The sequence below is a fragment of the Gigantopelta aegis genome, chromosome 9 (genome assembly GCF_016097555.1).
Source record: "Gigantopelta aegis isolate Gae_Host chromosome 9, Gae_host_genome, whole genome shotgun sequence".
NCBI lineage: Eukaryota > Metazoa > Mollusca > Gastropoda > Neomphalida > Peltospiridae > Gigantopelta > Gigantopelta aegis.
The window spans coordinates 30,948,574-30,966,747 of NC_054707.1; the positions used below are offsets into that span (position 1 = coordinate 30,948,574).

Genomic DNA, 18,174 nt, shown 5'->3' on the forward strand with positions numbered 1-18,174 from the left:
TGCCTTATAGTTGTTTCATTGGTCAAAATTAACATGTCAACTATATATGTGCTGGTCTTTGTATACAGGTTGAGTGTCTCAATATACAAGGCGTTTTCACCTATACAAAGGCTGTATTATAGTTGTATACAAGCTGTAGTGATCTATATACAGGTTGAGTGTCTCAATATACAAGGTGTTTTCACCTATACGAAGGCTGTATTATAGTTGTATACAAGCTGTAGTGATCTATACAATGGTTGAGTGTCTCAATATACAAGGTGTTTTCACCTATACGAAGGCTGTATTATAGTTGTATACAAGCTGTAGTGATCTATACACAGGTTGAGTGATCACAATATATAAGGCGTTTTCACCTATACGAAGGCTGTATTATAGTTGTATTCAAGCTGTAGTGATCTATACACAGGTTGAGTGATCACAATATACAAGGCATTTTCACCTATACGAAGGCTGTATTATAGTTGTATACAAGCTGTAGTGATCTATACACAGGTTGAGTGTCTCAGTATACAAGGTGTTTTCACCTATACGAAGGCTGTATTATAGTTGTATACAAGCTGTAGTGATCTATACACAGGTTGAGTGTCTCAGTATACAAGGTGTTTTCACCTATACGAAGGCTGTATTATAGTTGTATACAAGCTGTAGTGATCTATACACAGGTTGAGTGATCACAATATACAAGGCGTTTTCACCTATACGAAGGCTGTATTATAGTTGTATTCAAGCTGTAGTGATCTATACACAGGTTGAGTGTCTCAATATACAAGGCGTTTTCACCTATACGAAGGCTGTATTATAGTTGTATTCAAGCTGTAGTGATCTATACACAGGTTGAGTGTCTCAATATACAAGGTGTTTTCACCTATACGAAGGCTGTATTATAGTTGTATACAAGCTGTAGTGATCTATACACAGGTTGAGTGATCACAATATACAAGGCGTTTTCACCTATACGAAGGCTGTATTATAGTTGTATTCAAGCTGTAGTGATCTATACACAGGTTGAGTGTCTCAGTATACAAGGTGTTTTCACCTATACGAAGGCTGTATTATAGTTGTATTCAAGCTGTAGTGATCTATACACAGGTTGAGTGTCTCAATATACAAGGTGTTTTCACCTATACGAAGGCTGTATTATAGTTGTATACAAGCTGTAGTGATCTATACACAGGTTGAGTGTCTCAATATACAATGTGTTTTCACCTATACGAAGGCTGTATTATAGTTGTATTCAAGCTGTAGTGATCTATACACAGGTTGAGTGATCACAATATACAAGGCGTTTTCACCTATACGAAGGCTGTATTATAGTTGTATTCAAGCTGTAGTGATCTATACACAGGTTGAGTGTCTCAATATACAAGGCGTTTTCACCTATACGAAGGCTGTATTATAGTTGTATTCAAGCTGTAGTGATCTATACACAGGTTGAGTGTCTCAATATACAAGGTGTTTTCACCTATACGAAGGCTGTATTATAGTTGTATTCAAGCTGTAGTGATCTATACACAGGTTGAGTGTCTCAATATACAAGGTGTTTTCACCTATACGAAGGCTGTATTATAGTTGTATTCAAGCTGTAGTGATCTATACACAGGTTGAGTGTCTCAATATACAAGGTGTTTTCACCTATACGAAGGCTGTATTATAGTTGTATACAAGCTGTAGTGATCTATACACAGGTTGAGTGTCTCAATATACAAGGTGTTTTCACCTATACGAAGGCTGTATTATAGTTGTATTCAAGCTGTAGTGATCTATACACAGGTTGAGTGTCTCAATATACAAGGTGTTTTCACCTATACGAAGGCTGTATTATAGTTGTATACAAGCTGTAGTGATCTATACACAGGTTGAGTGATCACAATATACAAGGCGTTTTCACCTATACGAAGGCTGTATTATAGTTGTATACAAGCTGTAGTGATCTATACACAGGTTGAGTGTCTCAATATACAAGGCGTTTTCACCTATACGAAGGCTGTATTATAGTTGTATTCAAGCTGTAGTGATCTATACACAGGTTGAGTGTCTCAATATACAAGGTGTTTTCACCTATACGAAGGCTGTATTATAGTTGTATACAAGCTGTAGTGATCTATACACAGGTTGAGTGATCACAATATACAAGGCGTTTTCACCTATACGAAGGCTGTATTATAGTTGTATTCAAGCTGTAGTGATCTATACACAGGTTGAGTGTCTCAGTATACAAGGTGTTTTCACCTATACGAAGGCTGTATTATAGTTGTATTCAAGCTGTAGTGATCTATACACAGGTTGAGTGTCTCAATATACAAGGTGTTTTCACCTATACGAAGGCTGTATTATAGTTGTATACAAGCTGTAGTGATCTATACACAGGTTGAGTGTCTCAATATACAATGTGTTTTCACCTATACGAAGGCTGTATTATAGTTGTATTCAAGCTGTAGTGATCTATACACAGGTTGAGTGATCACAATATACAAGGCGTTTTCACCTATACGAAGGCTGTATTATAGTTGTATTCAAGCTGTAGTGATCTATACACAGGTTGAGTGTCTCAATATACAAGGCGTTTTCACCTATACGAAGGCTGTATTATAGTTGTATTCAAGCTGTAGTGATCTATACACAGGTTGAGTGTCTCAATATACAAGGTGTTTTCACCTATACGAAGGCTGTATTATAGTTGTATTCAAGCTGTAGTGATCTATACACAGGTTGAGTGTCTCAATATACAAGGTGTTTTCACCTATACGAAGGCTGTATTATAGTTGTATTCAAGCTGTAGTGATCTATACACAGGTTGAGTGTCTCAATATACAAGGTGTTTTCACCTATACGAAGGCTGTATTATAGTTGTATACAAGCTGTAGTGATCTATACACAGGTTGAGTGTCTCAATATACAAGGTGTTTTCACCTATACGAAGGCTGTATTATAGTTGTATTCAAGCTGTAGTGATCTATACACAGGTTGAGTGTCTCAATATACAAGGTGTTTTCACCTATACGAAGGCTGTATTATAGTTGTATACAAGCTGTAGTGATCTATACACAGGTTGAGTGATCACAATATACAAGGCGTTTTCACCTATACGAAGGCTGTATTATAGTTGTATACAAGCTGTAGTGATCTATACACAGGTTGAGTGTCTCAATATACAAGGCGTTTTCACCTATACGAAGGCTGTATTATAGTTGTATTCAAGCTGTAGTGATCTATACACAGGTTGAGTGTCTCAATATACAGGGTATTGTGGCTTATATACATGTATGCAGGTTGTATAGTGGTCTCAGTTTATGGTGATGGTTGCAGCACTCTTGCCTGAGCAGTTGTAGGATCCAAGACCCTCAGTGCCCATTCTCACTGTCTCAGTCAGGAAGGTGTATATACATGATCTGTTACTGCTTTTGATGTATGAAACAACTTTTTTTCTTTTTAAAAAAAAACCCTTGTCCTTTTTTCTTTTCTTTTTTGACATATCTTTAGGGTTCTTTAGGGAACCTTTTGTGACACCCAATAGCTGATGTGTATTTTTGTGCTGGGGTGTCATTAAACATTCATTCAGTCATTCATCTTTAGGATAATTAGTTACATTTTAATTTGGAAGAAAACAGGTCATTGCTAAAAGAGGTGGCTGTTTTTAATACCATTCAGTTTGTACTGGGTTAAATAATTTGGAAGAAAACAGGTCATTGCAAAAAGAGGTGGCTGTTTTTAATACCATTCAGTTTGTACTGGGTTAAATAATTTGGAAGAAAACAGGTCATTGCAAAAAGAGGTGGCTGTTTTTAATACCATTCAGTTTGTACTGGGTTAAATAATTTGGAAGAAAACAGGTCATTGCTAAAAGAGGTGGCTATTTTTAATACCATTCAGTTTGTACTGGGTTAAAGCTGCAGTCCCTGGACTATTTTTATTATTTAAGCAGTTAGAATAGATGATCCATTTCTGTTTGGTACATATAAGGTCCACCACATTGCTATAGTTTGGCTATGCTCGCTTATCTACATTATCTAGGTCAACTACAAACGCATTTGTCAGCTTTGTTTTTCTTCATTTAGCGGGACACCAGTAGAACTGGGACTTTACGTGATGTGATTTGCGCAGGAGCTGAGCTTCTCATGTGATTTTGAACAAATTTAACTGTCTTGATTGAGGGGTCATCTCATATCTCGAAAAATATTTATATCCATAGAGGTATGGTACAACATCTTTCCAGGGGTCAGTGGGGGATTTGCCTTGACATTTTAACAGTGGCCATCGGTTGGCATACGCGTTCCATGTAAGGGAGTGTCAATAATTATGTAACGCTCTAGGGGGAGAGGAAGAGGTCGGTGTATTCAATTTACTTATCATTTATCAAGACTATTTGTTATTTTTATTCATTACTTAGACCTAAAAAGATTGGGGGTGTAATTGTGCGGTGGGTCTAGGATCGATCCCCATCGGCGGGCTCATTCCAGCCAGTGTGCCATGACTGGTATATAAAAGGCCATGGTATGTGATATCCTGTTTGTGGGATGGTGCATATAAACGGTCCCTTGCAAAAACAATGTAGCGGGTTTCCAAGGCGCGAGTGCAGGGATTTTAGTGGGATTGGGGGCTATAGACTGTTGAGCGAAGTTTATATGGTGTCATGCTCCCCCAGAAAATATATTTCAGTTTTGTTTAGCTTGGGCAGGTAAGTGTTTCGACCCCCAATACCCTTCCCCTTCACATATACTGTAAGATTTTATGTCAAAATTACCATAGGTTTGACATCCAATAGCCGATGATTAATAAATCAATATGCTCTAATATTGATGTCGTTAAACAAAACAAACTTTCCATACGAAAGGCTGTTTATTTGAATTTATTGATTATAACACTCTTAAAATTAAGAAGTGAAAACGTCCAATGTCTGCTTTAGTATATTTTATACAAAAAATATACATGCTCAATGTGTTATACAAACTAAACTTTCAAAGTTCTACTAACACTTTATAAAATATTAATTCTGAAATAGGAAGGTACGATTGTCGATAACACGTTGTCAAGATCAAACTGGTTTTATCGAAAGACTAGTACCGTATTCTGAACCGAACATTCTTCGTACAATGCAAGATTTCTCATTTCATTTTTTGAGATGTCCCCTACAATTTCAAATCCACAAACACACATGTTGACTGAAATTGACAACAGGCTGTCGCTTGTGTTTTGCCGAGCAATGGAGGCACAGGTAACGAATCAAGCGTATACTTTTGACGATCTCCATTCATAGCAAACACACACAAGTTTTTTAAAAGTGCATTGGAGCTTGTATTTCATATTTGTACATGATGTTATAATATGGTAATCAGAGACTGTAACTTTAAATAATTTGGAAGAAAACAGGTGATTGCTAAAAGAGGTGGCTGTTTTTAATACCATTCAGTTTGTACTGGGTTAAATAATTTGGAAGAAAACAGGTGATTGCTAAAAGAGGTGGCTGTTTTTAATACCATTCAGTTTGTACTGGGTTAAATAATTTGGAAGAAAACAGGTGATTGCTAAAAGAGGTGGCTGTTTTTAATACCATTCAGTTTGTACTGGGTTAAATAATTTGGAAGAAAACAGGTGATTGCTAAAAGAGGTGGCTGTTTTTAATACCATTCAGTTTGTACTGGGTTAAATAATTTGGAAGAAAACAGGTCATTGCTAAAAGAGGTGGCTGTTTTTAATACCATTCAGTTTGTACTGGGTTAAATAATTTGGAAGAAAACAGGTGATTGTTAAAAGAGGTGACTGTTTGAGCAGGTTTCATTTCTTTACATTTTTCATTAAGGATAAAATGTAGTTTAAAAAAAAAAAAAAAAAAAAAAAGGGTCAACCTACCCTACCTATTTTTCCAGCATGTTCCCAGAAGCACTTAAATTTGTTTTAGGCCTTAAACAACTGTTATTAATTTAATGTATTTGTGGTTGTCAGCTATAGAAATTTGTTCTCAGTTAATTACAAATATGATAAATGATTCAGTAAAACATTTCTGTTTTTCATGGCTCGGGTGAAGGTAAAACAAATTATGAATGTGATGTTTCTCTGTCACTGTTGTCTCACCTTCACTGATTGAACCATTTGAATATCAGTCTTGACATTTAGAGTCTGTTTGTGTCAAAAGGCTGCACCACGACTGGTATATCAAAGGTTGTGGTATGTGCTATCCTCTCTATGGGATGATGCATATAAAAGATCACTTGCTACTAATGGAAAAATGTAGCAGGTTTCCTATCTAAGACTAAATGTCAAAATTACCAAATCTTTGACATCCAATAGCCAATGATTAATAAATCAAGTGCTCTAGTGGTGTTGTTAAACAAAACAAACGTGTCAAAAGGAAACCGATGAATTGACATGTAACTCTACAATGAATAAAGTTAAATATTGTATAATAACATATTATTATTAAGTTTCAAACCCATAGCAACTCGCATAACTTTTTTTTTTTTAAACTGAAAGTAAATGAAAACAATTTCTTAACAAATGACCATCAAATTGCATTGGTCAAATCTCCATCTCTGTGAATGCAACTGATGGAAGAGCTCACGTAAAGCACCTGTTCTGCTTTCAACCTCTGTGTACTACCGTATATCTTCGCCTGTAAGTCGATCTCGGCTATAAGTCGAGTCCCTAATTTCAAGCCCTGAAAACGTATTTTTTTATTGACCCGTTTATAAGTCGACCCATGAAAAACAACTTATAAATATTGAAATATTTCTTATTTTCAGCACATGAGAACAATAATATTTGAACAAAAGAAAATTATTTTACAAACTTCGGTTTTCACGTTTTGTACATCGCAATATAATCAGACTATTCCAATCAAACTATCATTATTACATAGCATCAAAACGAAATATTCCCTTAGTAGAGAGTGAAAGCTGTTTGACTGTTACTGTATAGTACTGTACAGATGGTTTTGTGCACAGACAACAACTTTATTTATAAACACTGACAACAGATCACTACGATAAAACTGAAAGTATCACGTTTTGCCGCCATATTAATACATGTAAGGAGGATAACTCTGGAAAGTACACTGGTTTTTGTACCAAATGATGTGTGTCCCTATTGCTCTAGATAGTGAATTGCAGAGATCAGTCTATTTTAAAAGCTCAGTAATATTCATGAAGTTAATCACCGCCAAAACATTGTTTGAACAACCATTAATGCCAGTGACCAGATTTCAAAATAAACTCAGGCAATAGGTAGTTAGTATTGTTTACATTTTTACTATTAGTGATGACTGTTAATTTAACTAAGTGGACTGTTGTCTTGGCATGTGAGTGAGATCGTACGCCTTTTCGCATAACCAAAACCGTTATAATGCCAAAAAAAAAAGGTTATAAAAAATAAATGTGTCAAATTAACATATTTGAGTATAAATACATGGCATACTTCAACAATAAAACTTGTAAAATAATCCCTAAAACAGTAATATTTTTTGGTGAAATTTTTTTACCCTCTTATAAGTCGACCCCCCCAAATTATAAAATAATTTTTGGGTGAAAACAATTCGACTTATAGGCGAAGATATACGGTACATTATTAATTACTAGTAACAATACCGTGGCTGTCACAGCATTTCATCTTCACCCCTATATTAAAAATGGGATTTAATTTATACAATTTGATGGGAATTTGTTAAAGGGACATACCATAGTTTCAAAACGTGAAAATATACACTAAGTTTAGTTAATCTACAAACCTGTAACTCATTTGGATAAAGTTACAATTGAGTGAAACATTAGTCTGTGACTTTGAAATGGTGAAATACCCTCTAAAAATAGACTAAACCTCGACTCCAGAACTGTTACTTCTCAGATGTATGTGCATTTTTAAAAATATGAGAAATGCATTTTGTGATATTAAAAACACCAGGATGACCAAAAACACTCCGAATGTAAGGAAATTTATAAATTAAACCATAAAATCTAAGTAAAGTACGATTTTAGTTACCAAAATGGCTATAATAGTCAAAAATATATGCTTTAGTGTTTAAAAACTAGGGTATGTCACTTTAAGAAACTTGTATTATTTACAAAGATTATTTTGTTAATGTTATGTAAGTTGCTATGGGTTTAAAAGTTAACAAGAGGCCCATGGGGCCTGAATCGATCACCTGGTATTAAACTAACTATACCTACATGTATGAAAAGTGAACCATAGCATTAATGATTTATCACAGATAGTGACTGCTCATTTGACATTAATTAACATAACAAATGGACATATGAAGATACATGTATCCATACATATATATTGTTAACTGGAACCAATAAATTATCCACTTTTATCAAACCATATACCTTGGGATTTTTTTAATTCTGATTTCACCTGTGACATAATTAGGGACTAAATGAAGATGTAAACTGGTGATGGTCAGAAATCTACATGCTGGAACTTGAGTACATGTCAAAAATCTCTCAGCCAATCAGGAGCTACGGCAGCCATATTATATTTCAAATTGCTTGGTCAAGGTCATGAGAGAATACTTTGTACCACATTTGGTTGAAATCTGCATGGTGAAACATTGTGGAATTTGAGAAGGAATTTTAAAACATGACTTGAAAATCAGAGGTCAGGCTGGCCATCTTGTATTTCAAATCAGCTTAAAAAGTACAGCACTTCGTCAGGGCCATGATAAGATTATTTCGACTAAGTTTGGTTGAAGCTTGCCTGGTGGAACTTGAACAGAAGTTGAAAGTGTGAAACACTGACGGAGGACAAACACCATGTCATTGCATGGTCTCCCTTCAGGCCAGGTAAGCTCATAGGATATTTAGTATATAGTTATATGCAAATCATCTGTTCCCTTTTGGCACAAACGGACTATAACCGTAACTCATTTGCATGTATTTACAAATTATATTAAATTGCAACAATAGACGTTCTTGTTTCAAAAAGCTTTCAAAAAGCAACATCTGTTGTATTACAATGAAACAAAAGATAATCGTTCTGTTCACATATACTTTATTTTTTAATGTTATTTTTAAAATCTTCGCCAACCTATCTGTTTGTGGAAGCTGTCTTACGCACAGAGCTGGAACGAACTGCATTGTTCTCCAAACCGTGCTTGTGCAACTGTTGCATAAATATTGCATCTATAAGCTACAAACACTTCAAAGATGGTAATCGACTTTCTTGTTTCACTTTGTTCTAAAAGATCGAATGTCCCAACTTTTAGCTATTGTCCGGATCACACTGGTGGGCGGGACGTAGCCCAGTGGTAAAGTGCTCGCTTGATGTGCGGTCGGTTTGGGATCAATCCCTGTCGGTGGGCCCATTGGGTTTATTTCTCGTTCCAGCCAGTGCACCACAACTGGCATATAATGGCTGTGGTATCTGCTATCCTGTCTGTGGAATGGTGCATATAAAAGATCCCTTGCTGCATTAGGAAAAATGTAGCAGGTTTCCTCTGATGACTGCGAGTCAGAAATTACCACATGTTTGACATCCAATAGCCAATGATTAATCAATGTGCTCTAGTGGTGTCATTAAACAAACAAAAACTGATTGCACTGGTAATCATATGTATCACACATTTTTGGTCGTGTTTTGCTCTCACATTATTTTATAGTCACATAATGTCATATTTTACCATATACATCTGGAAATTGATTAAGCACCACCTAAATTATATAGCCACGTAAACGTTGCACTTGGAGATGGAACTTGAATATTGATAGTATACAAATGATGATGGTTTTTTACCCATTATACTGTTAGCCCATTGTTCATGACATTAATGAACCTACACAAATTGAGTGTGCAACATCAAGGGCCGAATTTATGAAGCCTGTTTTTCTTAAACCCAGGGGTTGAAGTATTGTAATCATGTGTAAGACAACCAGGCTTTTGTAAATTTGGCCCCAAATTTTTGCATTGTTTTTGCCAAGTCTGTTTTAGTTTTTCACACTACATTCTCTTAAATGTCTGTCGAAAATTTACTGAAGTCACTATAAGTGGTATATTATTGGCATGAGGAATGCCATAATGTCTTGTTGGGAAAATTGGATGTGAAATGGGTCCTAACCAAATTCTGTTTAGTTGCTGTATAATGAAACATTGGTTAGCAAACACTATCGAGGATAGACAATGTTCAGAAGAACCAGGTAAGACTTCTGGAGAAGACAACCTATTGTTGAGAATGGTTCTGTGGTGCTTTTCCTTTTGCCAACATCACATTCCATTATAGAGCTGTATAAAATTGCTTGAAAACAGCTGAATACCAAGGTAAGAGGCCAATCAAGTAATGTTTGGCATGATGTCAGGAATAACAGGTGGAATCTAATGTCCTCACAGAAGAACCACTGGCTAGTCGGTTTCTGATCCGTGTTATAATTTTACCAATGACAGAACTACGTGTATGTGGGTGTACGTGAAGACAACCAAACACCACCTTTCTTTCTGATCCGTGTTATAATTTTACCAATGACAGAACTACGTGTATGTGGGTGTACATGTACGTGAAGACAACCAAACACCACCTTTCTTTCTTATCCGTGTTATAATTTTACCAATGACAGAACTACGTGTATGTGGGTGTATATGTACGTGAAGACAACCAAACACCACCTTTCTTTCTGATCCGTGTTATAATTTTACCAATGACAGAACTACGTGTATGTGGGTGTACATGTACGTGAAGACAACCAAACACCACCTTTCTTTCTGATCCGTGTTATAATTTTACCAATGACAGAACTACGTGTATGTGGGTGTACATGTACGTGAAGACAACCAAACACCACCTTTCTTTCTGATCCGTGTTATAATTTTACCAATGACAGAACTACGTGTATGTGGGTGTACATGTACGTGAAGACAACCAAACACCACCTTTCTTTCTGATCCGTGTTATAATTTTACCAATGACAGAACTACGTGTATGTGGGTGTACATGTACGTGAAGACAACCAAACACAACCTTTCTTTCTGATCCGTGTTATAATTTTACCAATGACAGAACTACGTGTATACGGGTGTATATGTACGTGAAGACAACCAAACACCACCTTTCTTTCTTATCCGTGTTATAATTTTACCAATGACAGAACTACGTGTATGTGGGTGTACATGTACGTGAAGACAACCAAACACCACCTTTGCTGCCTAGAACATCTCAATACCAATCCTTTTGGTGGAAGCTCTGTAAAGATATGTGGATGCTTTTCATAAGTTGGATCTTATTACTGCTCAAGGAAACTTAATTGACCAGTATCAACAGGATATCCTCAGAACAGTTATTATTCTTTATTTCGATAATCTTGCTTTGGCAACAAGACACATGTTCATTGATGACAATGCATCACCTCACCCATCACATACTGTAGTGAATTATTTATGGCAAAATGCCATTACATCGCTCCCATTGCCAGCACTAAGCCCTGATCTGAATCTCATTTACAATTTTTTTTTAAACCTGTTTCACAATTTTAGTATGTTAGTCGGTTTTAGTTTTATTTATATTTCATTCATTTTTAGTTATTTCCATGCTTATATCCAATTAAGTTTCAAGCATGCTGTACTAGGTACACAAGTCAGCTTCTCTGGACTATCTGCCCATGACAGTGGGTAAGTGGTTAGTTGTGAGAGAGAAGTTGGTGTATAGTGGCCTTATACCTACCCACTGAGTCAGTAAACTCTCTCTGGGTGGAAGCCAGTACCTACCAGCCTTAAGTCTGATGACTTAACCACTACATCACTTGACGCCAGTTTATTTATACTTTTGTACTGAAAATGGAATTTTATAAAGTCAAAGGAATTATGATTTGACAATTGTCAGTGATGCTAAGTGTGGTAAGTTGCTTGCTTGCTTGCTTGGCTGGTTGACCTCATGGGTATATATCACAACCAAGTTATCATGTGGCTATGCTAGGACACAAGTGAATTTAGTACTTAGTGTGCTATTTAATTTGGTTTAGTAATGTTAATATGTAGAATTAATAACAATTTGCAAGCGAGACCCAGCTCAATAGTTGATTGTCAGTGTGTGACAGATTATCCCACGTGTGAAATGTCAGGTACTGCAGCCCCAGTGGACTGCTCTATAACAGCAGTTAGTTCAGTGCTGGTCGTTGCCAGGCTCAAATTAACTTAAAGTGACTTGAACTTTAAACGATGTCATCATTTAATTAGGTAATTAAGTATTTATTTTCTTGCAGTTGTGTGTTTAAAACTCCAGCTGGTTTCACCCAGTATACCGATAACCTATTGAAGTGAGTGTGCATGTATTATATTCTCTTCTTAAAACGACAAGTGTTTTTACATTGGGCTTCATTGAGCTGGCCATGCTTGTCTTTGCAACACAAGTAAACAGCAGAAGTTCATGCAGATACATGTCCTTGTTTCAGCAGTGTTGTGAATGTTTTTCTTCTGGTTTTTCAGTGGCAGAGGAGCTTGGTATAGAAGACCTCCAGTCCATGGAAGACACACTTGTGGACCAGGACAATTCCTTTGGTATGTTATATCTGTCTTCTCTTCCTTGGTGTGTTTTCTAATCTATCGCTTGGCATGTTTATGTTAATATAGATCCCTTAGTATGTTTTGTAATCTATACCTTAGTGTGTATATATATATATATATATATATATATATATAGTGAAACTCCTCTAAACCGGACATGCTTGGTACCAGAAAGAAGTGTTTTATTTAACGACGCACTCAACACATTTTATTTACGGTTATATGGCATCAGACATGGTTAAGGACCACACAGATTTATTTTTTTAGAGGAAACCCGCTGTCGCCACATAGGCTACTCTTTTACGACAGGCAGCAAGGGATTTTTTATTTGCGCTTCCCACAGGCAGGATAGCACAAACCATGGCCTTTGATTGAACCAGTTATGGATCACTGGTCGGTGCAAGTGGTTTACACCTACCCATTGAGTCTTTCGGAGCACTCACTCAGGGTTTGGAGTCGGCATCTGGATTAAAAATCCCATGCCTCGACTGGGATCCAAACCCAGTACCTACCAGCCTGTAGACCGATGGCCTGCCACGACGCCACTGAGGCCGGTGCTTGGTACCAAGTAAAAGGTCCAGTTTTAAGAGGTATCCGGTTTACAGAGGTCCTCTCCTGCACAGATATTTAAAAAGGGACCATGAAATCGTCCAGTTTTGAGGGAATTCCGGTTATCAGAGAGTCTGGTTTTGAGAGGTTTCACTGTATATATATTTTTAATAATTATATATTTTATGTTGTGTGTGGGGGTTTTGTTTTTAATATGCTCTTTGTATGTATTGTAATCTATCCCGTAACATATGTTTCTTTATTTTTGTTGGTGGTGGTGTTGGGGTTTTATTGTTTTTTTTTTTTATTATTAGGTGGGGTTTTTTAAATATCCATTGGTATGTTTTGTACTAATAAATTTATGTTTTTTGTAATGTATTCTTTGATGTTTTTCCCATATCTTATACTGTATTATTGTGTTCTTTGGTGTTCAGTTTGATGGTAGAAAACTAGGAAATATTTATTTGAAGAACTGTTATGCTTTTATTTGCACACTTGGTATTTTATGGACTGACATACTTGGTATTTTATGTACTCTGTGACACACTTGGTATTTTATGGACTCTATGACACACTTGGTATTTTATGTACTCTGTGACACACTTGGTATTTTATGGACTATGACAAACTTGGTATTTTATGGACTCTGTGACACACTTGGTATTTTATGTACTTTGTGACATACTTGATATTTTATGGACTCTGTGACACACATGGTATTCTATGGACTCTATGACACACTTGGTATTTTATGTACTCTGTGACACACTTGGTATTTTATGGACTCTATGACACACTTGGTATTTTATGTACTCTGTGACATACCGGTATTAGCAAGACAAAGAGATGTTTTGTACTGCCTGCTACCTCAGACTTTGACATAATTAAGTCCTGACTTTGCCTTACATAAAGTACTTTGTGAAGATTTGTATTATTTATGACTGAATACATTTGTAAACCTAACTTGGTAAAGAGTCCTGTAGTGTATTGCTTTTAAAATACATTGTGTAATAGCTCAAGGGGAAAAGTGTACATTGTTCATGATCAGTGAGCTGAAATGTACAACAACAATCCAGTCATATTTCATGTACCATATCCATCTGATGATTCTAAACAAAGTACTCACCTTGTGATAACTTAGTGAATTATGCTCCAGGCTCCATATTCATAAATGTACTTAAGTCAATGTATGATACTTATCTGTGTACTTTAAGTATGCATTTAGGTATCATACACTGACGTAAGTACGTTTATGAATACGGAGCCTGGAGACTAATTCACTGGACTTTCACAACTTGTTGATCTCGCGGTGCAATGCAAAAATACTTGCAAGGAAGATGTAATTTTGCTTAAGAGAGCTTTGTGACTTTCCTTCGAAGAAATTGGGTCACTTTTCTGTTTGACGTAATCCTACAGGATATTCAAAATTCAATTGCACCAAAATTGCCCCCGCCCACTACTGACCCCGGTCGGACTGCTGCTGCTACCTTGTACTTGCCACCGCAGGCAGTCCCCTCTCCCACCCACCCCAACCCTTTTCCTGTCCTTAAGCATATGATTGACATCATAAGTAAATGTGTTGAATGTGTCGTTAAATACAACATTCCTTTTTTCCTTCCTTCGGTAATGGCCCATGTGCTGGTGTGTCATTCGACAAATGTTTCTTTCCTTTTCCTACAAAAAGCTAATCTCTGTCTGTCCCTGAAGTCAGTGTGTGTTAGTGTAGACATAATAAAATAGACGTAAATCATATTACATGTAACATTTTCATCTGAATGACCATTTCTTCTGTCCCTCATCAGACTTGGGCCTGGAGACCAGTGTGCGTTCTGTAGGAGTCAAAACATAATCAAATCATACTGCCTTCCTACCATCCCTGTAGAGCCTCGTTGGGCTGTGTCCATGCCTGCCGGTGTATCTGTAGCCTGTGAAGTTTGCTAATTACCTGGTCTAATCATAAATATCATTAGATTCTTATTAGGCAGTCAGCTTGTGTGATTGCTGCCTAAGTCGTGCAGGTTATCACTGGCGTGGAATGCCAGTCACAGAGCCTATTTTCTCATAGGGGTGGGCTGTCATGCAACAGGAATGTTACCACAGTTAACTGGCTGACATGGGCACTCAACAACTGCCTCCAAACATTTGCATGTAATGACAGGAAATCCTGGGATCACAGTGTGTGACCCGTGACCTCTGACTCCCGGGTCATCCTCACTATTGAACCTCTGTTCCCTGTCATTCCAAATTGAACTGGCCTGAGGATTTTCTCTCTTTTTTTCACAGTGTCCTATTAATTGCATGTTGGCTGAAAATGGTATAGCCCCATATGCCCAGATTACTGCCATTACAGGTTAATCAATCATTTATATTACTTTCATTTCTCTTATTTCATAAATTATGAGCTGGATCTGCTTGTAAAAGGTTTGTTTTCACTGCAGCCCAGTTAAATGTGTGTTAGTTAGTGAGCTGTGTGACGGTGCGTTGCGTTTATCATAGAGGTTTTTAAACTGACATTTTACAGATATGACTGATGACCTGGAGTGTGTACCTGTCACTGTGTCTCTAGGCTCTCCTGCACTGGGTGTGTCGTCTGTGGACTCCCCCACACTGAGTGCCATCACTGTATGCTCCCCCGCACTGGGTGCCGTCACTGTGGGCTCCCCCGCACTGGGTGCCGTCACCGTGGACTCCTCTACCATGGGTGTATCGGTGGCTTCCCCTTCACTGGATCTTGACGCTCATATGTTAGAGGAAACGTTGGCCACACATAATAATGGTAGGTACATGTAACAGATATATAGATAGATATAGATAGATAATTACGGCATGAGCTAGAGTGACATTATGTCACATATGAAATTTATAGAAAGGGTCTGGGAATAGTTTTATTCCCTGATCGAGAGCCACTAGTATAAAACAAATCTCAAACAAGTTCCAAAAAATCTGTGGGACATTTATGCAAGTGTTGTCATTTTTATTTGTTATCCATGAACTATTTATAACAAACATTTAGCATCATTGTATTCCCTACATAGTTGATGTTAATAATGCTGAATCATGTCAGTTACAAAGATGCTGTCAAGTACTATTAGAATGATACCTAATTACAAGTAACTACAATTTATTATAAGAATAAAACATAAATCCAGTTACCATTTAAAAAAAAAAAAGTATTTATATATTCAATTTAAATTTTATGATCTTGTTGTTGTAAGTCAAAGGTACATGTGCAATAACGATGTCAATTTCACAAACTGCAACTATACCATAACCTTGCAGGCCTTATATACTTATATTGTTATGACACATATGTCATAGGCTTACACAGGAAATATGTTTTGTTCTTGCTTACTATAAATAAAAAGCAGCTCCCCCCACCCACCCACCCCCAAATGTTTTTAGTTCATGTTACATACCTTTCATGTATCACTTTTAGTACTATCCTTTCTTAAGCACTTATTGTCAGAACAAAAACTTATATAAAACAACAAGCACACCATTCAATCTATGTATTTCCTTGTGAAATTGTAGAATTCCACAAAAAGGGTTTTTTTAAGTTGCATTCTTATTTGTTTTCCTCTATGCTTGACTACAGTGTGGTATAAGTTGTTGAGGATAAGCAAGAAATAGTGGGACTGTGTTGTAATTAGCACAATAAGTTGTTGAGGATAAGCAAGAAGAAGTGGAACTGTATTGTAACTTAGCACAATAAGTTGTTGAGGATAAGCAAGAAGAAGTGGAACTGTGTTGTAACTTAGCACAATAAGTTGTTGAGGATAAGCAAGAAGAAGTGGAACTGTATTGTAACTTAGCACAATAAGTTGTTGAGGATAAGCAAGAAGAAGTGGAACTGTATTGTAACTTAGCACAATAAGTTGTTGAGGATAAGCAAGAAGAAGTGGGACTGTGTTGTAATTAGCACAATAAGTTGTTGAGGATAAGCAAGAAGAAGTGGAACTGTGTTGTAACTTAGCACAATAAGTTGTTGAGGATAAGCAAGAAGAAGTGGAACTGTATTGTAACTTAGCACAATAAGTTGTTGAGGATAAGCAAGAAGAAGTGGGACTGTATTGTAACTTAGCACAATAAGTTGTTGAGGATAAGCAAGAAGAAGTGGGACTGTATTGTAACTTAGCACAATAAGTTGTTGAGGATAAGCAAGATGAAGTGGAACTGTGTTGTAACTTAGCACAATAAGTTGTTGAGGATAAGCAAGAAGAAGTGGAACTGTATTGTAACTTAGCACAATAAGTTGTTGAGGATAAGCAAGAAGAAGTGGAACTGTATTGTAACTTAGCACAATAAGTTGTTGAGGATAAGCAAGAAGAAGTGGGACTGTGTTGTAACTTAGCACAATAAGTTGTTGAGGATAAGCAAGAAGAAGTGGAACTGTGTTGTAACTTAGCACAATAAGTTAATTGAGGATAAGCAAGAAGAAGTGGAACTGTGTTGTAACTTAGCACAATAAGTTAATTGAGGATAAGCAAGAAGAAGTGGAACTGTGTTGTAACTTAGCACAATAAGTTGTTGAGGATAAGCAAGAAGAAGTGGAACTGTGTTGTAACTTAGCACAATAAGTTGTTGAGGATAAGCAAGAAGAAGTGGAACTGTGTTGTAACTTAGCACAATAAGTGTTGAGGATAAGCAAGAAGAAGTGGAACTGTGTTGTAACTTAGCACAATAAGTTGTTGAGGATAAGCAAGAAGAAGTGGAACTGTGTTGTAACTTAGCACAATAAGTTGTTGAGGATAAGCAAGAAGAAGTGGAACTGTGTTGTAACTTAGCACAATAAGTTGTTGAGGATAAGCAAGAAGAAGTGGAACTGTATTGTAACTTAGCACAAGCACAGTTATTGCAGGACTCTGGGAATTGAACATTTGCGTAAACCTTTTATGGATTACACAAAAACAAATTCAGGTAACCCATTTCGTTTTTACGTAACCCATCATGATCATGTAAATGATATCATAAATTCAACGCGTGAATGAAAAATGGGTTACTCAAACTATACTTACACCATTGATGTATGAATAAAACTATCACTCGCAATTTTCAGAGGCCCGCAATGATATCTGTGTCTTTGCATTGTATTTGTGTTCTCACTGTAACAAAATATGTTTTCTTTGAAAATCAGTTTTTCTTATG

At 36.6% G+C, this 18,174-nt stretch overlaps 1 protein-coding gene across 1 annotated transcript in view; it reads left to right on the forward strand.

Moving 5' to 3' along the window:
- Positions 1-18,174, forward strand: part of LOC121380451 (protein apterous-like) — a 127,862-nt gene that overhangs the window by 41,902 nt on the left and 67,786 nt on the right. The window contains exons 4-5 of the mRNA XM_041509268.1: positions 12,403-12,474; positions 15,551-15,805. Coding sequence (XP_041365202.1) covers positions 12,403-12,474; positions 15,551-15,805 — 327 coding nt within the window. The remainder of the gene's footprint in view (positions 1-12,402; positions 12,475-15,550; positions 15,806-18,174) is intronic.